We start from the raw sequence: 23,739 nt of genomic DNA on the forward strand, positions 1-23,739 counted from the left end.
GTGAAGCTTGAAAGTTTTATCTGAACCACCAACAGAAGTGGGTCTGATAAAAGATATTAGCTCACCCACCTTGTCAATCTAACTCTTTAAACAGTTAAAAAATGGATGTCACCTTATCCCTTGCAAACAAGGTACTGGCATAAAAAGCTTTCTGGGGAAATAAGTCATAGCATAAAGTGCTAGTCATCAGCCTGTCATGACACTGATTGACAAGGATCGTCTTATTTAAATACATGTTATATAATTTAAAAGCATTTTGATAGTTTACAGACCTGAAGATGAAGTGGCTGCAAATGCAATGCAATAATGACTTAAGGGCCAGTGAACCTCCAAGGCAAATAGGTGGGAACCAGCGCTAGCTCTTCTTAGGCCATGCAGAGTGACAGGTCCTTTGGCAGCATTTGTTGGAAATCTTCAAAGTTCTGCCAGTGAAATGTGAGTTAAAGATGCAGGAAGGCGCTGGGATCCCATCAGCGAAGCGTGGCACCGTAGTCAGCTCCACTGAGCCGATGGATGCACTAAAGATGCCAGAAATTTAAGCTGAACAGCAGCCATTGCTCGCATCGCCACATTATTTGACAAATAGAATCTTCCAGCCAGGACTGATTTTTAAAAAATAAATAACTTGAAAATAATTTGGGAAACCATAGTCAATGAATGCTGGAAATGTCACTCTGGTACACTGTCTGTGCTCTTCTCTTCCAAGAAGATGCTGTGGGTGGAAGAAAAGGGGGAACAGTAGGTGATATGTGAACTTTATAGCAAACCTAGTTCCCTCCTCTTCTCTGTGGGATTGTCACATGGTTGCTGTCATAATAGCTTGTCTGCTCCACTCAGGGTTTCCTTGGTCTTGTTAATGCACTTGTGCAATACTTTTCAGAAAGAGAGCAATCCTTCCTTAAACTTTCCTGGCACTTGGTTTGTAAGAACAGATGAATTGCCCTTCCAGAACAGACTAAGGGTCCATCTACTCTGGTATCTTGCCTCCAATAGTGGCTGGTGTAGGATGGCATAAACCCCTCACAGCATGCCTTGCTCTGCACTCTTAGAGCACCTTGAAAAAATTCTTCCTGACCCCAGCTGGAGGTGAGTTGCTGCCCTGAAGCATGAAGGTTGAGAATCCTGGTGGTGGTTATCTCTGTTACTGTAATGTCAGATGCTTTAGGAAGAAACATAACAGTTCATTGTACTCCATCCGGCCTCTTCTCAGATGTCCTATTTAGCTGGTTCCAGGAACCAAAGAGCCATTTGCTGCATATTTAATCATTAGAGGAAGAAGAACAGAGGTGTATTTTATGTGCTATGCAGCTTCTCTGAAGTGTTACCTTCCTGACAAAGTCATAGGGAAATTGATATTTCATTGTGTGTGCACGTCTGCACATTTATACAGCAGCATGAATGAAGGAACTGATGGGCATGGTTCCCAGCTGTGTGTATAATGCAGGGCTCATTAACCAAGTATTGCTAGAGTGGTCAAAAGCTATAAATTCAGGAAAACCCTTGAATAAGCAAAGTTAAAGAACCTGCCTTTTTGGGTAGCATCTGCACTCACTCATCAATTCTGAAGCTCATCCCAGAAACTACCTCCCTTCTAACACCACATACACCACTCTCATCCCAAAGAAGGTACCCTGGGACTCCAGCCATAAACGACACCAGTGCATAGATGTGCTCCTCTTCTTTCATATGACAACTTGAAAAGCAACATAAAAGTTGATGTCCAAGTTTGTCATCCACTCTCTGGCATCCAGTGACATGGAATGATTCAAAGCTGTCCCACTGGGGAAAATTTTTTAGAGAAGTGCAGTTCACTAGGTGTTCCATGGTTTGGATGTCTTCTCCACATTAGCATATAGGACTATCCTTCATTTTCCATTCATGTACTAGGTAATTACAATGCCCACATGAGGTTCTGATATGCTCACACTGATCCATATCTTATATGGCATGGTGAAGCAAGGGGTTTGGTTTGTAGGATCCATAATCAGGTCTTGATTGTTGACTCTTCTATTTTCACAGCCTTTGCTACTTGTCTTTTGGTTGCAGTCCTGGAGTTTGAAGAGCTTTGGTCACTAACTGGAAAGGGTTCCTTGAGTTAAGTTGACATCTGGGAGATCTTTATAGATGGGCAAGTCTGGGTTCATTATTGTATGGTCATATTCTTGTATTATTATTATGCTTTTCATGGTAAGATATGTCGGAAACTAGACTTGCTGTTGACTTCAGCACCCCTCTGACAATTCTCATAATAGTGTTCAATTGCACAGTGACAAGTTTTGTATGTATGCTACAAACCCGTACTGGCACACAGTATTCAGCTGCTGAGAAGACGAGAATATGGCTGTGTGATAACAAACCCAGACTTTCCCATATACGAAGATCTCCAACATCCCCCACTCTCCCGCCTCAAGATACCACCTTAAGTTTAGGCACATTGATAATAGGTGAGGCTACAATCCAGAATCACTCTAAACTATACCTGGAAGCCTTAGTTTGGTGCCACAGAAAGCAACATTCAGGCACTTCTTTGCATGTTGGTTGCTCAGATGGAACTTGGAGAGAGCTGTTCTTTGAAGAGACGTGTTCAGATTGCTACATAAAAAATGAATTCCAAATGGATAACAATCACTAACAACACAGATCACCCACTGATGTAACTAGTCCTAAGCATCACAGAAAAATGTAGCCACCCTTTGCAGTCTGCTCTATACCTCACTGTTCTTATTTGCATCAACTCAAAACCATGTACAGAACAATGTCATTTATGGGTGAGATTGCCCCTTGCTGGAGCAGAAGCTTAGGATATTGTAGCTGCCCCATTAGGGTGCTGGAATTTCACCCTCTATTCAGAGTCTCCTCCTAATCCCCCTCCCTGCTCCTTGCAGCATAGTCCACTAGAGGATGAGGTACTTTATGGCAGACGTTCACTTCCTTCCCTGGGCCAACAACAGCTTCATTCCCATGAAGCAACCCAGCCCTCTGCCCAAGGACAGAAGACCCCATTGGTTGCTCCCTTACCTTGCTCAGTGATATCTGGAGCTCTCTATTGAGCCATCAAGGCAAGCTTCATTACTGAAAGGTGGAGATGGTTCTACCTTTTCAAACTCTATTAGGTGGAATATGAGGAACGTTTAGTCTCTGCTCACCTATGGGGGAGACTATTTTAAAGACTAGGATCAGACTGGGACAGCAATGTTCCAGGAGTGAGTGCAATCGTAACACCAAGGAGATGAACCTATGAAAGGCCTTTGCTGTGATGGCTTTGCTTCTGTGAGGTGTTAGAAGCTGCTGTTCAAAGATTCCCCCCCCTCTCTTTTTTACTATCTGCCCTTTCTTCCCTCTCTCTTTCTCTTTTTCTGTATCTTGCACGTACATGTACGGATACAGGCAGAAACCCTTCCAGTTTGGTTAGTGTGGGATGAATGAACATTTGTTTTAAACATTCCCTGACAGAACATTTCTAGGGCAAAAGAGTGATAAAAATCAAATCAAGTGGAGACCAGGAATTTATTTTTTTCCTATCAGAGCCAATCTGTGATGCTTTATCTCTTGATAAAAATTGATATTTTATCCCTCTGATAATGGGAGACCGATTGCGCTGCTGCCTCATAATTTTTTGTTTGTTAAAACTCATCCCCTCGGGAGGATCTCAGATCAGAGGCAGAGGTGGTGCTGTGCCTCTTTTAAAGATGCGGCATATGTTTAAGAATGAGCATTTCCTTACTGTAGGTGGGATTCAGCAGGAAATGGATCTCCCTTCCATAGAGGCAATATCTGAGACCAGAGTGCACTCCTGGCTTCAGAGCCATCCCTTCAGATAACAAATTGAATTCTTCTCCTTTATAAATGGTTGGTTGTTTCCCTGGGTATCATGTCTTCCTGCTGTATCTGATGCTGCTTATTCCCAGCTCTGATTGGAACACTACCCCATGCTCCATTCTTCATGTCACCCCTGGAAAGTAGAAGCTAGAGATCTAATCTGGTGGGATCCAACTTGATTTTAACTTGCTGTTATAGAATGATTGGGCTAAAGCCTGAGGTCCTTATTCAGGTTTTTCCCCATTCTTCACTTGTCCAGACTCTCTGGGAGTTTTGCCTGAGTAAGGACTTCAGGAATAGGTCCATATAAATTAGTGAAGGAAACACGTGTTAAGACACCTCTCTCGCCACTGGGCAGCATAGGAGTGTTCTGTACAAAATAGCTTCTGGTGTTTGGGCAATCTAGATGTACCTGAGCTTCTACCACTCCCTAGCAGAGTCTCTTCCTCAGCCTAACAGATCTCACTGATATTCAGCCTAAATATTCCTTTGCTAAGTTTCATCCCATTAACCCCGATTTCACCCCTGTGTAGCACTCTAAGCAATTCTTCTTCCTCCTTGCTGTTATGCTCAGAGAGCAAGCAGTGTCAGCACAGGAAACTGGGTATTGCACTGGGGAGGAACTGTGTTTTTCAGAGGCAGAAAAGCCCCAGGCACCAGTCGGAGCATTGCACACAGTATGAACAGCAATTTGCAATTCCCGGTGAATACCCTGGGGGACCCTATCTGCATTGACCCCATCTGCAGTCTCTCCCATTGGGCCACATGTTACCTTTTATACATGGAAAGAAGTCAGTGGGGTTGGTAGCTGTAGACTGAGGGGAGTATATGGCCCTGAGTTCAGAGAAAGTCCTTGGGGCAAATTCACTGCTGGCATAAGCAGGCACAACTCCATGGAAGTCAATGGAAGTACATTGTAATAGGCCAATGGCGCGTTTGGTCCCTTGCATGTGTGACTCGCCAGAGAAATCACTGGAGGATTGCCAAGCCTTTTCCCTTAGCTGGTTGAAGTCTGCACTGCAAATTAGGTAACTACAGGTACCTCTGTGTATGAACAGTGAGTAAGCAGCATGAAATGTTGGTGGAATAGGTTGCAATATTACCATTTTGGAGTTGGAGACTTATTAAAGTTCTGTCTCTCTCAGGTTCATTTTTTATAAAGTATCATATGTCACCCATTACACCGTCACATAAATTATCAGTTTCTCCTTTCCCTATCATTATAGATTGCCAGGGGAGAATGTTTTATGACAAAGGAAACTTTCTCAGCCTTTTTCTCCTGCCTGATTCATTTCAGGTGAAATCTTTTTCTTGGGGAAATCTGCCCATGGATTTAGCAATTCTCTTTGGACCTCTGCACCGGACTTAACACACCAGGTACCCAGGCCTGGGAGAAATGTGAGAGAGCTCGGGGGAGTTGTGGTCCCACAGCCCAGGGTCAGCATTCAGACTAGTCCCATCTGGGAGATACACTTTGACTGTGCTCTTGCTTAAATGACCCCTGCTCTTCCTGGCTCCCACTAACTGTAATACTTAGTTGAAACCTGAGTGTCCGGTTCCATCACAGCAGGACTCATTCACAAATGTACCCCTCCAGGAACGACGGTTGTCACTTGTCCAGGTTTTTGCAGGATCATCCCTGTATGGAGGTAGCTGTCCTGGGACATCTGTAAAGGTACTCCATACACAATGCCAGCTGTCCCGTTTGTGGTTTCAGGATCATCCCAGATGTCTTGTTTTTATTGTACCTAAGAGGTGGCAATCCTACAAAGCAATAGCACCTTCATCCCCCTTCTACCTGCCATGCCTCAGATTGCCTCAATACAACAAGGCAACCTTTGTTGCTCTCATCCCAAGGCCTGACTTTCAAAACACACACAATGAAAATCGGTGATTTGCAGTACAAAATACTTGAGAACATCTCCAATTGCCTACTGTCTTTAGAACAAATTCAGGCTATGGTGTGCGTCGAAATTGAGCTATGAATGATAGATACTCATATTCCTTTAACCCTAACCCAGTGCCAGCTACATCAGCCAACTAGATAATCTGTTGGAAGGGCAATCTGTGAGATCAGTGTTAGTGCTAACAGCAGCATAGAGACTGGGGGAAGGAGGAAAAGGGGATGCTGTGGCAAGCCACCCTCCATGCTCTGTAGGCAAGGTGTCATGTCCATGGAGAAATAATGCATGGCAACTTCTTCCCACGGCTTTCAAATGCCTCAGAATAGATCTAAAACCATATTTGACAGCTCCCCGAGTGTAAAGACCAGCAGTGGCACCGTGTCAAGCTGCACCCAGCCTGAGCAGCGTGTGCCTGTGTTCTGACTGGCCAATCATCTCTGAACATCTCGGATTCAAAGGTGAATGAATTCAAATGACACACGCACAAAAGGAGGTTGCCAAGCAACCTGGAGCCTGAAACACCCCCACCAGGGTATGAAAGTAGAGAACAGGCGGTTCATGGCCGAGACAATTTACACTTGTAATGTTCCCTTATTGCCATTTGGAACAATAATAATACATGTATTATGTACTTTAAAAAACACATGTTCTGAATAATGCAGGGATGGAACAGATGGAATGGGAAGGAGATTACCAGGTCTTGCGGCAACTGAAAGAGACTGACAACTCTATCAATGTCTCATGTCTCCTGTGATATCTGTAATCGGTGGCCTCACGGCCAGCTGCTTTTATATATTCATCCCATACAGTGTTCTTGGAGCCTTGTTGTGTCTGCCTCACAATGTCTGCTGTCTGGCTCAGTGTAGCTGTCAGGCTTTGGGTTGCTGAATGCGTGTGTATTAACAGTGTTGCACAAAATAAATCCCTATCATGCTTTGGGGCAGGCATGAAAGAAAAACTTGGGTTGTCCAGCCCTGAATTTCCAAGGGGAGAGAGAGAGAGTGTGTGTGTGTGTGTTTGTTAGCAGATGGGGAGACTCCAAACCCATATACTCTGAACTCAGCAGGCTTAGGATATGTAACCTCTATAGGCTCCCTTGAAAATCCCAGTCCTATATTGGGTCAATACGGCTTATCTTTACAATGGGCAGAGTGAGATCCAAAGAACCCTGGAATTTGAGGAGCTCAGAATCTCCACCTGGATCAGGCCCATCTGGAACTGTGCTGAACTCCCCCTCACATGTTCTTTATTCTGAGAGACAATGGGATTTTGTTGGTCCCTCACGTTTCTCTCTGCCTCTGTTGCTAGCTCCCCCATTTGCTGTCATAATCTTCAGCAACATCAGAATTGCCTTTGCATCAAGCCTTGATGATGTCATAGCCAGAGGAGCCTGACAACAGGTATAAGATTAAGCAGCAGGTGCAGGCAAGCTGCATCGAAGACACACAGCCCCCGTTTTCATGCAAATACCCAGAGTCATAATGAATGAAGGGAAGAGAAAGAGAGATGGGGAATGTGTGATATGTTAGCAGAATTCTTACTTCAAAGGCCATTTTTCAAAGTTTCCCAGGAGGTGTTGGTGTCTCTTTAATCCTTCACCTCAGGATTCTTGGCGTCTATTGGCGCCGCGTTGTATTCTGGGCATGTTGAAATGTAACACAGTGTAACAAGACGTGATCAGTTGGATGAGGCTTTATGTAGCATGAAAAGGTTCCTGTGCTTTCTCTTTTTATTATTTACATTCCCAGAGAAGGTTATATGCCATGTGGGCTTTGCAAAGATAAATGGCTAACCCGAGCTTTCTGGCAGCTTCCCCAGAATTCAGCAAGGATTCTAGCTAAGAACTGGTCTAATACTTTTTATATCTGGTCTCAAATTTTAGCCTTGAAGGACCCATGTGAGAAAGAGATCCCGAGTGACTGTGCATGTCATGAAACCACGTGCAATTGGGCACCACTGACAATTAGGAGACACTCCAGACTGGAACAGCAGAAAGAGAAGCAGGACAGGTGTCAGGTGCACAGGCCTTGCTGTGTGTGTAGCCCAGTAGTGGCATAGCAAGGGGTGAATCGAGTCAGGAATGTGGTGCTTCTGCAGAACTCGCTATGGAGCCAGCACTGCAATAGCAGGGGGAGTTGGAGGTCAGGACTGAGCTGTATTTGTTGATGTGTGTCCAAAAAATTCACATCAGGCCTGTCTATGCTTAGCATGATTGGCCAGAGCCGCTGTCCAGCACTTTCATGAGCAATAACATTCATCACCTTTACTGAAGCAATATTAATGCAGATAAGTGGCTGAGTGGTTTAAAGTACAAGATCAGCTCACTCCTAGCCTCCTGCTTACCACAGAACTAAATCTATGTTTCTGGAATATTTCAGTGGAAGGGAGTTTTATGAGTGTATCATCAGCTCTTTGTTCTATTTACTGCGTGTCATTAGTCTTCCTGCAGGGTGAAATCCAGGGAAGCACAACAATCCTGCATGGGATTTATCAGTGACTGCTCGTAGGGAGGGAGCATGTGCTAACAAGGTCTCCAGTAGCATGCAGCACGCTGGCTGGCATGCACCTGTATTGCAACTCTCCTATGGATTGAATGTCAGAGCTGCTCACGTGTAAGGAACTCGTTCTGTAGGGTCTGCGTGTTTTGAAAGGAGGCTTCAGTTGATGTACCAGAGGCCTCTCTATTTGGAGCCAGAGGTCATGTGTTCCACCCCAGCCATACCATATATCTACTGTTAGCTGATAAATTTCCATAGCATCCATGTGTGAAGCCAGGAGAAGAACCCCCCCCCCGAATTTGCTAGAACCCATGGACCCAGTCTTGCAAGGTGCTGAATGCCTTCAACAACCCATTGTCTTCAGTGAGGGATGCGGTCACTCAGCACCTTGCAGGAGTCCTCATAGGGTGCAGAACCCAGGCAAGTGGAAAAAAAACTCAAATAACCTCCGCTGGGTCTCTGGAAATAAGTTCTGGACATGCTCCGGCCTCTTTTATAGCATATGGTCCAGCTGAGACAAGGGGGCTCTCGGATCACCCTGTGAGGTGAGCAGGATTCAGGCCTCTTACATCACTGGCAAAATTATGGCAAAACCTTCCTGGGCTTTTGTGGCTAGCACGCTGACCCTGCTCTCGGTTTTCCTTTTGGCTGATGGCAGAAATACATATGCTGGAACAAGGCCTCTCAATTAACATGCTGCACTTGCTCCCACGCAGAGACGAGATAAGAGTTGTTAAAGCTGTAGTCATCAATTGCAAAAGAGAACACATTTTATTTTGCTTTGTGCTATTTACAGCTGTTGTCCATTCAGAGTTCTCAGGAGCCCCATTCCCCAGTACAACTGCACAGTCTCATAAGTTTAACTCAGCAGTGAGACTGAAAAACAGCACTAAATCATGGTGATGGGGGAGAGAAGAAAATGTCTGGAAATGGGAAAATGCAGCTGATGTCTTTGCAAAGGCTGAAGTTTTTGCTTGTTGCTACTTTAAAGTGCTACAGACAGACGCCATAGAGGCTGTAACAGAATAGAAGCCTCACCCTCTGAGACTGGCAAAATGCTGCTAGTGGCTTTGCAAAGGCCAGGGTGATCCTTTCTTGCAGTTTTTAAATGCTCAAGGCATTTTCTGTATTTTGATCAGTGTAACCCACAGCAAGTCATAGTATGCGAACAACGTGGAACTAATATAAGGCTACTGGGAAATTGAGTTCCAGTTCACGTTGCTTTACTGGACTCATGATACGGCAGCTCTGTGTGAGTTCTCAGATCACAGGTACAGCTTAGTCGTTGGCAGGAGGAGAGGGGGCTGGGGAGGAAAGAGAAAGAAAAGAAAGAAAGAGAAATTAACTCTAGATCTGAGTCTGTAGCCCAGACACTTACAATGAGGAATAACTAAAGAACTGCATATGCAGTTGTCAAGAAGAAGCATGGTCTATGGGTTGATGCAAATGAGTAGGAAATGAGAAATCTGAATTCTGTTCCCATCTCTGCCACAGTCTTGTTTTGTCAGGCAAGTTACTAGCCCTCTCTTTACTATACCTATTTTTTTTGAACATGGACATTATGAGGATTAATCCATAAATGTTTGTAAAGTGGTTAGAAATCCACAGGTGACATTAGGATCCTCAGGAGACGCTATAGGAGGGCAAAGTATTATCATTTGTTAACTCAGTATTTATTTACAATATTATTGCTTACACAGTAAAGTGCAGCTGATTCCTTTTGCAGGGGCCACAGTTTCTACTTGGTACTGCCCCAAAGGCTTGTCAATCAGGGTCCCCTTGAGCAATATAGGTACAGCAAAATAATGTTACATATGTCAGAAATGATCTGAAGGAGCTGGACAAAATCATCTTGCATTGGTGTGACACTAACAAAGGCTGGTTTGCACAAAACCAAAATACTCAAAGTCGTGCTCAACATTGTGAATACTCAAAACAATATTATTTTTAAGCAAAATAATTCTTCTTTCACTTTTGTCCCCAGTTCTTGCCCACATCCTCTGTCCTGTACTCTTCTCCTCCATCCCAATACCGATCATCCCCATTCCCAGATCCTGTCCCTCCCTCCATGGAGCATGGAGCATGCTTAGTGAAGATGGAATGTGCAAACTGAGATTTTTCAGAGGCTTATAACTTGGCCAAGTTTAGACATTTTTCACAGGAACAGCAAAAGACACATCCCTGATATAATGGTGACTCTCTCTAACGCCTGTCGAGTTTCAACTCCCTTCACTAAAGCATGAAGGTGCTAGAGTTTCTCAATGCAATAGTTGTAAGATTTTTTTTTAACAAAGGCAAAACAATATTTTTAGCTGAAATTTCCCAAAATATTTCAGACACCTGGCACTGAAAATTTCAACCCCAGCAATTAGTTTGGCAAAGTTATAAGCAACTGAAAACAGTGTCTTATAATTGAATGTGTCAGGCAATAGTAACTATATGTGTCACTAGTTGCACCACCTATATTTACTTAAATCAGAGAAATAATCTCTCTTACTTTAAGTGAGTATGTAGTGATGGTTGACCTCAGAGACTGTCCTCTTTGCAGCCTGCCTAGATAAAAGCTATATCTCTATTATTCCTTTATTCTGTGCAAAGTCACTTGCACAGTTGTAACACCAATGGGTTTGATTCCCCCAGCAGTGCTAATACTTTGCATCTCAGGCCCAAACCCTAAGGGCAGGTAGATGCTTAGGGGCTTGGAATGTTATGAGCTGCTCAAGGAGAAACACAAGGTGAAGTGGGCCCTTAGCAAATGAAATCCTGTTCTGTCACCTTTAAGCATCAGTGCAATTTGTCATTAACTTACAGGGTCAAACTTTCATAAATGGCCTTGAAATCTGAAGCTGCAGTTTCATGCAGAAAACCCTATCGCTGTGCATGCAGTTGTCTGTGCAGGCAAATTCAGGGATGGTGTGGTTCTATGTGCAAAATCACGTGTGCAAATTTGAAAGCCAGTATGAAAATATGACCTTTAGAGTTAGGAAAATGTCAAAACCAAGGGAACACTGCCTCCCTGTTGGCTTATTGTCAAATTATTCTCTCCAGGGATTAAAAGGCAAAATGCCACCCACAAAGATGAAAATGCAAAACAACGTCCTGTCTACGTTTTATTTTCTGTTTTATAGGCAATCGTCCCTATGTGGTGCTCGTGGCGCGTGTTCACCCTGGGGAGAGCAATGCCAGCTGGGTAATGAAGGGGACCGTGGAGTTCCTTGTGAGTGGTGACCCCATTGCCGACCTCCTGAGGAAATGTTTCATTTTCAAAATCATCCCCATGCTCAATCCAGATGGAGTCATCAATGGCAAGTAAGTTGTGACAACCTTTGTTTACCCTGGGGCTGTCTGAGAAGCCTTCCCTGGACCTATATGGGAAACTTTACCTCAGTCTGGGCAGCAAGCCTTATCTTTGGGAGCTGTTGGTCAGGAGAACATCCTTCGTATGGATCCTGGCATTCCTGTGTTAATCACATATAGCCACACAATAGTCACTTGTTTGGTGTCTGATTTCACAACTGTGAACTGTGAGGAGCAATAATAGCCCTCAGCTGCCAGGGCAGAGCTCTGCCACAAGCACGCGGTCTAACTTGGCTCTAGCTGGCTAAACAGAAATCCATCTGTCCCTGCTAAATCATTCAGTGCAGACGTCACCTGCAAGACAGCAGTGCTTGGGAATAACTTGCTTTAATTGATGTTTTGCATAGCCTGAGACGGGGGAAGAGGACTACAGATCTATTTTACCTTTGTGTTTTCATTTAAATACTTCCACCCAGTGGCGCTCCCTTCATCTCCCCACTCACATTTCTTGATGGATTTTGAGTCCTCCTGGGCCTAGGGAATGCTGATCTGCTCTGGATTCCCTTGGGGGATGTCTGCACAGCAAAAGCTGTGCGTGGGCTCACCTACCTGAGCTAGCCTGGGTGACAATAGAAGTGAAGACCGTGCCGGGAGGACTTCAGGGTGGATAGTGAGCTGAGTACGTACCCTGGGTGTCTGCTGGGCTTGTATTACCTGTGCTGCAGTGCCCATGCTGCATGGTCTTCGCTGCTATTACCCTTGCTAGCTGGATTCAAGGGAGCTCAGGTAGGCTAGTTGTACACGGCTTTTACTGGGCAGACATACTCTTGGAGTCTAATTTGCATGCCCCCTCCTTTTCCACCCCAAGACGTGCACACATGGTCGCTCCCTCCCTCGCTCTCTGGACTGAACTGAAGAAAGCACTATCCTGCTTCTGACATAGAAACCTGAAATACAGGGTAGCCAGTGAGTTGGAGAGAACTGGGCTAGATGAGATGGGCTTGTGTGATATTTGGGGAAACCCCAAATGCTTCTGAACATGGAGTTTGCCCACTTGCAATGGGTATTTGGTAGTGGTACTATAATAGATTCACTGTCTTTTTTTAGGGTGATCGTGTCTCCCCCTGGTGACAGGCCTCAGCAATTATAACTACCTGCTGGTTACAGCTAGAGGAGTTACTCCTTTTGACCAGGTGTAGGGGCTTCCATTTTTGGTGCTGAAGGTGTTAAGTTTTTGATCCTCACTGGTGACCATAGTTCATGTGTGTGCATGGCCACAGTTTGTTATAATAGGCTAATCTCAAAAGTCTGGGAAATCGGTTCAGACAAGCACTCAGAAGTCTGGCTGCTCCTTCAGACTTCTTGAGTGTAAAACTGTGTTCTGATCTTCTGGGAACACCCTTCCTTGTGGCATGTGGACCCTTCTGATTTTGGTACAGGCTGGATGAGACCCACGGGTGCAGAGACAGTAGCAGAAAATGAAAAACAGTGAGAGAAACTGAACAGAACTTTATCAAACTTCCCAAATTAATTCATTCTGAGTTGGTGCAAAAGCTTCAGTGGGCAGATGCTGGAGGTTGCTTTGATATTCCCCAGCCTGTCACAATCATGTCATTCATGATATTTCACCTCCAAGGAAGCTGTTGCAACAGCAGCTTGGCAGCTCCATGTGATGGAAAAAGACATAACCCCTGAGTGTTCTAGGTCTCTGTGGGCATTGAATGCCCTAATCCTTCCAGGCAGCAAAGGCAAATGGAAGGTGGATGGATTTTTTTGTTCCCCCTGCCTCCCTTTCACTGTACTTAAAATCTCCAGCAGATGGGGGACAGGAGGGAAAGACTGACCTTTCTTTCTCAAGCATTCAGGAGGTGACTCTTTAAGGGTGAGACCTCAGCGGGGAGGACTGAACTCTGCACGACACTTTGATGAAGTGCCACTTCTGTGCTCATGACACCCAGGAGGAACTCCGCCTCACCAGGCGCAGAGGAGCTCAACCCTGACTCGGGTGACGGGAGCACCTCTTGCTTGAGAGATGAACCAGGAGATCCTGGTTCTATTCCTGGCTCTGCCATTGACTGCATGGCCTGGGCAAGTCAAGGCTTGTCTAGATGACCAGTTAGCGCATGGCAAGGTGGGGTGCAAATCAATGGCACCCTAGCCTGCCACGCACTAGAGGTTCCCTGCTGTCCTTTGATCTCCTCTACCTTGGAATGGGGGTAGATAAGTGCGCGTGCACAGTAGGGAACTTCTAGTGTGTAGTAGCAGGGTCCGCAAGTCCGGTTAGTGCATGGCAGGCTAGTGTGCTGTAGATCTACACCCAGCTTGCTTCACACTAACCGTTCATCTAAGCAAGCCCTCGGTTTGCCTTTTTGTGCCTCTGTTTTCCCAGCTGTAAAATGGGGATAATCAGACATGTTAGAGATGGAAAAGACCTATATCTAGTCCATCTCCCTGCAAAGGCAGGATTGCTGCCCATGGTACATTTACGAGTGTTTTACCTGGTCTAGTTTCAAATGTTACATTGACTATTCCACAACCTAACACATACTATAGCACGCACAGGAAGGGTTTCTGATACTTAGTGTATATTTTTCCCATCTCTTAATTTCATCCCCCCATTCCTGGTGACACCCTTTATAATTATGTTGTGAGGCTTAATTAAAGTGTGTAACATCCTTTGAGATCTTGAGGTGGAAGACGATAGATAAGTGCCTAACTCTATCCATCCACCTGCTTTTGTAGCTTCCAATTTATTACACAGTGAGAGAATGGAGATGCCAGTGTTAGGGGGCAGGAAGACATCTCACTTGTGTCTTAACGTGGCTTCACACTTGTGAGCCCTCTCTGCTATGGTGAGATATCCCCCCTCCAGGCTCGCTCCTTTCTCATAATTCCATCAGAAATAATAGCTGGAGAGGCAAATGATCTCAAAACCTCCAGTTTTCACACCAGTGAGATACTTCTGTGTTGGCCTCCACTCGGGAGCCATAAATGAGTCAAGGGAGCCATGTACTGGGATTGTTATTAACTTGTATTACAGTCATGCACAGAGGCTCTGACTGAATTCAGGGCCCGATGGTGTTAAGCCTTGCACATGTACATACTCAGAAGTGGTATCTGCCCCAAACGGCTCACAGTTTAAATAGACAAGGCAGTCAAAGTGTAAGGGGAGAAACAAAGGTACAGCAATAAAGTGACTTTCCCAGGGTCACACAGGTTAGTGGTAGAGGTGGGACTAGAACCCTGACTCCCAGTCCAGTGCCCGCTCCCTGGAAGCAGCACAGGCCGAGGGATATGCTGGCTGCCCTTCCCGCAGCTCCCGTTGGCCTGGAGCAGCGAACCGCAGCCAGTGGGAGCTGCGATTGGCCAAACCTGGGGATGTGGCAGGTAAACAAACCATCCTGGCCCACCAGGGGCTTTCCCTGATGGGCCGCGTGCCAAAGGCTACTGATCCCTGTCCTACTCCCTGCCTCTCCTGGGCCAGGATTCCCCCACCACACACATCTCATTGCCTCCCCTCCCAGCCCCATGCCCAAAGGGTCAGGAGGAAATAATGCCCTCCTCTTCTCTTTGGAAGGCTCTTAGAGGAGCCAGCCAGGGCAGTTTGATTGAGATGGTTACCTTGAGCATCCCTGCCTGGCTGTGGCTTTTTAATGAGCAGAGTGATTGCAAATCTCTCCCCTTTGGAAGCACAGACTTCTATCAATCTCTCCCTCCCCCCCACACTTTGTGCCGTGGATTAATGCTGCTCTAGTCCCCCTATCTCAGCATCTTTCCTTATTTAAGAGAGGATTAATTTTTCTTTGTTGGCAGTGCTTTGAAGCTCCTCCTCCCCCCATCTTCCCTTGGTGCCAGAGCATGCATAATACTTCACCGCCAGTCATGGAGATGGATGCCAGTGCGTGGCATTTACAAAGGGCTCCTGCTAGCAGCCCTGTCACCCCCGTGGCTCCCCGCCGTACCCAGCCCAACGGAAGAGCACTCTCATCCCAGCAGGGCACTGCACGATCACACTCCCGAAGCCTCGTGCAGTAACAAGACATGCAGGGCCTCGCTGTTTGCTTTGGCTAATGTGATCTGAAAGTTACACGTGGCAAATATTTCTCTAACGCAGACATGAGTGCAGTAATGTGATTACACTCCAGCAGCACACGGCCGAGATGGGAAACATCTCTCCTCCCGCCCCGACCTCCCCAGCTCTTCATTTCTTTCACTGCTTTTACAATCTATCCCCATCCTTCAGCAATGGAAGGAATCACAGCTCTGGAACTGACTGTAAATGAAGTGTGTGTGTGTGGGGGGGGTGCTTTTCATATAAAAACATAGCTCACCAACAGTCATCACAGCTGAACTTGGCTTTGTTCAAACCCAAAAGAAATTGTGAGCATCACAGTGTGATTGTTGTTGTGTTTTGACTGAATGCACTGGTCCTATACCCTTTCCCAGAGAACAGCAGCCAGGCATGTAGCCAATCAAATGACAGATCTGATTAATTTTGTTATATATGTTAAGTAAAGTATTAGACATTCCTTATCAGTGCCTCTCCCAGCTCTAGTCAAGAGGTGGGGATTGTATATTTCCATGGGCAGGGAGCAGTCTGAATGGCTTTTAAAAAAAATTTTTTTTAGCTAAAAATGAAACAAAGAAATAAAGAACCAATATAAAGACTCTTATTTGACAGAGAGCGAGAGCACAGTGTGTGAGACTCATTCTGCAGTGGCAGCCATCTTGAACTGGTTAGCAGAGAGTGATCTTGCAGGCAGGCAGTGTACCCCCTTTATTGTACAATCTGGGTCTGGAGACCTGGGTTTTATTCGTGGCTCTCCCACTGACTTGCTGTGTGACCTCTCTGTGCTTTAGCTTCCTCCCCCCTAAAATGAGGATAATTTACGCTCTCTCACCTCTGGAAAGCATTTCAGATCTCTGGATGAAAATTGTGTAGATGTGCTTGGAGACTTGGTATATTCTCTCTTCAAAACTGCCTAACTTCCATGTTTTAAATAAGAATCCTGTGGCACCTTATAGACTAACAGACGTTTTGCAGCATGAGCTTTCGTGGGTGAATACCCACTTCTTGCATCTGAAGAAGTGGGTATTCACCCACGAAAGCTCATGCTGCAAAACGTCTGTTAGTCTATAAGGTGCCACAGGATTCTTTGCTGCTTCTACAGAACCAGACTAACACGGCTACCCCTCTGATGTTTTAAATAGTTTGCTGTGGTGTGACTTGTTCAAAGGCAACAAGCAACACTCCCACAGAAAACCAGGCAAGAACCATGCTAGATTTAGGGTTATGTAACTTAAAATAGGCTGGCTGCAACTTTTCAAAATTGCTTAAAAAAACACTTTCATCTGTCACTCGAGCTGAAATCTGTGCTGTAGCCTCAAACTAGATTTATTACAGTCAGAGCTGTGCAATACGCCCTGAATCAGGGTCTTCAAGGGAAATTGGAATAGACTTAATTATGACAGCACAAATGGAGCCTTTCTGACCAAGAGACGCAGACAGGGGACTGGTACATAGAATTCCATTTACACACACATTTACACATGCGTTTATGTGCAGTGGCAAAGCCACTCACAAGCTCCCTCCCACGGACACACGTGCTGACATACAGTTGCACACTATGTTGACATCCTTGTATGACCGTATGAAATCTTGCATCTACGCTTGTGATACTCCGGTAAATAGCCCCCGCACACAACTCATGTGCACTCGCACACACCTGCTTCCCTTACACACACACTCACTCTCTCACTCACTCACAACCTTCACACACTCACTCACACTCACAAAGTAGTAGTCAGCATTTTGTGTTCTTGTTGGGCTTCTCCAGACACTGCAGTTCTGGATAAATATTGCTATTTATTATACCTAAATTTAGGGTTATTAATTATATCAGTATAAACCTAATTTATATCACCATAAACAGCTATAATAAATGCTGCCAAATGCTAATACCCAGTGCTTGCGAACTGTGCCTATGCTTGATGGGTTTTTTCCTCCCCACTTCCCAGAAGCATTAAATTAAAAATGATTCAGCGTTGCAGGATCATAGCTCAAGCTATGGGTGGGAGCTCTCAGGGAAATGCACTTGTTTTAAAAAATACTCCACACCAAACAGCCTGTGGATTCTTTGGGCATGTTTTATCTCCTTGTTTCTCCTTCCCATCTCTGCCACTCACAGAGCCCTGCCTGGGTGATGTGACTAGTATTACCAGTGTGTGGCCAGTCCCCGCCAATCTCCAACGGTGCCATCCTCTTCTTTCTTTTCCTTTCCTCCTTTTGTACTACCCGTCTCTGTTCTCTTCCACCTGCCCCTCTCTTTCCCAGTGTTCTCCTCTCCAGGGCTTGAATCAAAGAAGTACGTGAGCACTTGGTCTTTCTGTGACATCGTCCATTTTAGGAACACAAAGCATTATACAGATGAGTTAGCCCTCCCAGCTGTGTAAGCCAGGAAGTGTTATCTCCCATTTTAATGGTAGCAAAACTGAGACATGGAGAAGTTAAGTGATTTCTTCCAGGTCACAGAGTAAGTCAGTGGCAGAGGTAGGAATAGGGCCCAGGAGTCCTGATTTGCTCTTTTAGGTTTTAGCCACAGATCGTCCTTTCTCTGTTTTAAAAAACCCAGACAAACCGAACCATAAATGCTGATCTAGCATTTCACAGCCTATAGTTATAGGTTCAGTTGAGGTCTGCTTTAACTGAGGGTGTCATTATTGGTTGGGTCCTATTTTATTCAGGCAGCTTTCTCCATCCCAGCTAAGTTATGACTCTTCTCGGAATATTTCACTGAAGCTAAAGTGGTAGGGTTTAAAATCCTTGATAATCATAGGGCTTTTCCCTCTCTACCTTTTTTGTTAGGTCACATCCCAGGGCCAGTGCAGGACTGTTCCCTACTGCACATTTTCTGGGTCTCTAAATATCCCAAATGATGGGGTTTCTACCCTTCCTTTCAGAGCCTGCCCCTTGATTTAATAGCAGGGTGCTCAGAAGAGGATAACAGAAGAACATCTCCCCTCTTCCCCCAACACTGCCTCCTCTTCTGGCAGGGGAATTGAAGAGGAATTTATTTCCCTTAATAAAATATTGTGTGAGCAAATGGGTGACGTGCTCTGCAAATATACTCTGAAGGCTCCCAGCACTTGGTCCATCTATGTTACATGTGCATGAGTGTCAGTGGGTGCGTGATGGCATATGGGTTGGGGGAGCCGCTAGGCTTCTGTAGTGCTGGATCACAAGGGGCTGTTTAGAGTAATGTCATTAATTGGTACAGTGAGAGGGTTTCTCTTGTATCATGAAGAAGATCCCCAGGTAGGGGAAGAAGGAGGGAGCATACAACAGGATTATTTTCCCCGTGCACTTTGCCACTTACCATATGACGCCATCCCCCAAACCATCCCAGGGAAACAAGCATTTAAATTGGCACAGCCAAGGTTTTTATGCTGTCCAAGCCAGCAAAAGTTGTGCTAAACGCCTTTGCAAGCCAAGGTGTATCAGATCCAAGAGAGAATTTTGCCATAGAGGAACTAGTATAGATGATGATACAGATATGCTGGTATAGCAGGAGGCTATCTTAAGTATTTGAGAGTATGGATTAATGTGCTCATTTGCGGGAGAACTAAGTCATGTGTTAGGTTGTGTACATATTCACCACTGTCCCCTGCTAAGGGGAAAGTGTCCAACATGGAAAATATCTGTGATACAGTGACTTGGTTGGAGGCATGAAAAGCAGATATAAACTCTGTAGGCTAGAGTCACCCTGCGGAGGGGAGACTTGGCATGGGTAATGATATCCCTGCTGTCATTCCCCAGGGGTTCTACCAAGAGAGGACAGCTTTAAAGACCACCTAGAGCTCCATGGGCTCTCCTCCAGTGGAGGCTGCTCAGGAGAGGCACTGAATCAATGTATTTCCTAGGCAGACTGGCCCTGCCCCCTTCCGTCCTGTTCCCCCCCATTTTAGGTGACTGTATCAGCCAGCGCCAGCTCCCCTGGTGGAGTAGGGATTTGAGGGCAGCTTGCTGATCTCCTGTGGAGTGAAATGGACCCTGTTACTGCTATTGACAGCTAAGAGGGATTCCCCGTTAGATCACCGGTAGAGGCCTGTTTGTTTGGAGCGATAGCCAGCAAGCCATGGGAAGCAGCTCAGCTTAAACCTATCCCTTTGCACTGTGCTGAGGTCACAGTCCACCCACAGCACCTCACAAGTAATTCTCCCTTTGCAGCCAATGGCTTTGGGCCGAAGATACTACAGCCATGATACTGCCTTCTACCTGTACATCCAGCAACATGTTATTTATTCTGTTGTTTATCTGCTGGCACCGCCTTGCCTCTTGAGTTATTAGCTTTATTTGCTTATTACCAGTGTTTCCTCCTCCGTCAGTGTGTTCCCATACATCTTTGCTTCTCAGGAATATGCTTTCCTCTCTATTTACTGCTTTTCCTGATGCTTCCCTCCCCCAAGCACTCTTCTTCCCTTTCCTGGCAACCCAGTAACGGCCAAGGAGATAAATAAGGAACATAACTCTTCCTGGCTATTATTTTTGTTGTGGTTGCTGTGAACAGTAATATATATAATAACAAGGAAACAAATCTTATTACTAAAGTAATTACAATAAATAAAAAGCCAAGAGGGGAGATGAAGGAAGGGGCTGTCAGGGGAGTGATTGCAGCATGGTTTTTAAAAAATTTAATTTCCGTGAGATGTTCTCTGCCACTCTGGTGATACTCTATCGAGGGGGATTGTGACTAATTAGCAGCCAGTTGTTGTTGCTGTTGTAATATACCCTCACCTAATGTATTTGTGTGCCTGTGTCTTTAAACAGTAGCTTGTCTATGTATCTGCACCAGTCACACATCAGCAGTTGGTTTTATTGCCTGGTGCTTTTGTTTCCTTTAAGGTACGTCTACACTACCCGCCAGATCGGCAAGTAGTGATTGATCTGTCGGGGATTGATTTATCGTGTCTAGTGTAGACGTGATAAAATCGATACCCGATCGCTCTGCCATCGACTCCGGAACTCCACCGTGGTGAGAGGCGGAAGCAGAGTCGATGGGGGTGTGGCACCAGTCGACTCGCCGCCGTCCTCACGGCCAGGTAAATCAACCTAAGATACGCCGACTTTAGCTACGCTATTTGTGTAGCTGAAGTTGCGTATCTTAGGTCAACTCCCCCCTCCCAAGTGTAGACCTAGCCTAAGTCACTGAGGTTTTGGGGACTTGGCCATTCTTCCTTTTCTTTTCTAATGTTGTGAACTTCCAGGATTTGAGGGATTTTTTTCCAGGAGCTCATGGGACTGAGAGCCAGAACAATTGTGTTCTAATGCCTCTTCTGAAACTGACCTTCTTTCTCTGCTCTTGGACAGATCACTAAACCTCTCTGCCTCAGTTTCCCCTTCTGTACAGTGGTGCTAAATAAACATACAGTAGGTAGTGAGGACTAATTAGTTAATGGGCCAAATTAAGACCACATGTGAGCAAGTGCCTCTCCTTTTGTTTCAATAGACTTGCACTGGCTTACAGCCAAGGCTGTCACAATGTTTGTAAAGCTCTCTGAAGCTGCAAAGTACTTGGTAAATAGTGTGGCCATTGACTCCTGTGAGCTCAGTAATAACAGTTTCCAGGACTACTAAATGCTTGGAGTTTGTTCAGCCTAAGGTATGGTATTAACTTGTAAAATGGGAAGTACCTTCAGGTTACCATCAGTAGGATGAGGTGAAGAAAGAAGATTGGGCTGTATTCCATGATCTCAGAAGGACAATATTTTGCTGTACTTCAGTGCCCATAGTTCTGACTGACAGTAATTTACAGTCTGGTTTCCATGCTACTTGGAAGACAGTTCTGGGAGCTACGAGACTGGTGCACACAGTTGTAACGTCTTAGCTCTAAAGAGTAAATTGAAAAATATCATTACTGTCATTATTCATCTATTATTACAGTGTAAAGAGGTTATTTTACCTCTGTATTTGGCATTGCTGTGACCGGTGCTGGAATCCCGTGTCTGGTTCTCAGGCCCACAATTCAAGAAGGATGTTGAGAAATTGGTGAAGGTTCAGAGAAGAGCCATAAGAGTGATTAAAGGATTAGAAAACATGCCTTGGAGCAGTGTTTCCCAAACTTGGGACACTGCTTGTGTAGGGAAAGCCCCTGGCAGGCCGGGCCGGTTTGTTTACCTGCCGCGTCCACAGGTCTGGCCGATTGCGGCTCCCACTGGCTGTGGTTCACTGCTCCAGGCCAATGGGAGCTGCTGGAAGTGGCGGCCAGTACGTCCCTCAGCCCACGCCGCTTCCTGCAGCTCCCATTGGCCAAGAATGGTGAACCGCGGCCAGTGGGAGCCGCGATCAGCTGGACCTGCGGACGCGGCAGGTAAACAAGCCGGCCCAGCCCGCCAGGGGCTTTCCCTACACAAGCGGCGTCCGAAGTTTGAGAAACACTGCCTTAGGGTACGTCTACACTATGGGATTATTCCGATTTTACATAAACCGGTTTTGTAAAACAGATTGTATAAAGTCGAGTGCACGTGGCCACACTAAGCACATTAATTCGGCGGTGTGCGTCCATGGTCCGAGGCTAGCGTCGATTTCTGGAGCGTTGCACTGTGGGTAGCTATTCTGTAGCTATCTCATAGTTCCCGCAGTCTCCCCCCCCCCTTGGAATTCTGGGTTGAGATCCCAGTGCCTGATGGGGCAAAAATCATTGTCGCGGGTGGTTCTGGGTAAATGTCGTCAGTCATTCCTTCCTCTGGGAAAGCAACAGCAGACAATCATTTTGCGCCCTTTTTCCCTGGATTGCCCTGGCAGACGCCATAGCATGGCAACCATGGAGCCTGTTTTGCCTTTTGTCACAGTCACCGTATGTGTACTGGATGCCGCTGACAGAGGCGATACAGCAGCACTACACAGCAGCATTCATTTGCTTTTGCATGATAGCAGAGACGGTTATCAGTCGTTCTGTACTGTCTGCTGCCATTGTAAATTGGCAATGAGATGACGGTTATCTGTCGTTCTGTACTGTCTGCTGCTGTCATGGGTGCCCCTGGCTGAGGTCGGCCGGGGGCGCAAAGACAAAAATGGGAATGACTCCTCAAGTCAGTCCCTCCTTTATGGTATCTAAAAATAGAATCAGTCCTGCCTAGAATATCAGAGAACCAGAGAGCACAGCTGCTCCATGTCAGACCCCGCAGAAATGATGAGCTGCATGCCATTCACAGGGGGTGCCCCTGCAACAACCCCACCCATTGCTTCCCTCCTTCCCCAACCTTCCTGGGCTACCATGGCAGTGTCCCCCCCATTTGTGTCATGAAGTAATAAAGAATGCAGGAATAAGAAACAGTGACTTGTTAGTGAGATAAAATGAGGGGAAGGCAGCCTCCAGCTGCTATGATAGTCCAGGCAGGACATTAAGCGGTGTGGGGGAGAGGAGCCCAGCATCTCGCTGCTATGATAGTCCAGGCAGTACAGAAGCTTTTCTTTACACATGAAAGGGAGGGGGCTGATGAAGCTCAGCCCCCAGTAGCTATGATGAGGACGGTTATCAGCCGTTCTGTACCATCTACTGGGAATGACCGGGAATCATTCCTATTTTTACCCAGGCGCCCCCGGCCAGCCTCACCTGAGGCCAGCCAGGAGCACTCACGGTCTGATGACGAGATCGGATACCAGTCCTTCTGTACTGTACCCTCTGCCACCGGGGAGAGGATCATAGAATCATAGAATCTCAGGGCTGGAAGGGACCTCAGGAGGTCATCTAGTCCAACCCCCTGCTCAAAGCAGGACCAAACCCAACTAAATCATCCCAGCCAGTGCTTTGTCAAGCCTGACCTTAAAAACCTCTAAGGAAGGAGATTCCACCACCTCCCTAGGTAACCCATTCCAGTTCTTCACCACCCTACCAGTGAAAAAGTTTTTCCTAATGCCCAACCTAAACCTCCCCCTCTGCAACCCGAGACCATTACTCCTTGTTCTGTCATCTTCTACCACTGAGAACAGTCTAGATCCATCCTCTTTGGAACCCCTTTTCAGGTAGTTGAAAGCAGCTATCAAATCCCCCCTCATTCTTCTCCTCTGCAGGCTAAACAATCTCAGTTCCCTCAGCCTCTCCTCATAAGTCATGTGCTCCAGCCCCCCAATCATTTTTGTTGCCCTCCGCTGGTCTCTCTCCAACCTATCCACATCCCTCTTGTAGTGTGGGGCCCAAAACTGGACACAGCACTCCAAATGA

General features: G+C 45.9%; 1 protein-coding gene across 3 annotated transcripts in view; it reads left to right on the plus strand.

Moving 5' to 3' along the window:
* AGBL1 (AGBL carboxypeptidase 1) overlaps window positions 1–23,739 on the plus strand; it is a 376,382-nt gene that overhangs the window by 125,860 nt on the left and 226,783 nt on the right. For all 3 annotated transcript variants that reach the window (XM_044981250.1, XM_044981251.1, XM_044981253.1), the window contains one exon: window positions 11,350–11,530. In XM_044981250.1, the coding sequence (XP_044837185.1) occupies window positions 11,350–11,530 (181 nt within the window). The remainder of the gene's footprint in view (window positions 1–11,349; window positions 11,531–23,739) is intronic.

Source organism: Mauremys mutica, chromosome 11, assembly GCF_020497125.1.
Source record: "Mauremys mutica isolate MM-2020 ecotype Southern chromosome 11, ASM2049712v1, whole genome shotgun sequence".
NCBI classification, from domain to species: Eukaryota; Metazoa; Chordata; order Testudines; family Geoemydidae; genus Mauremys; species Mauremys mutica.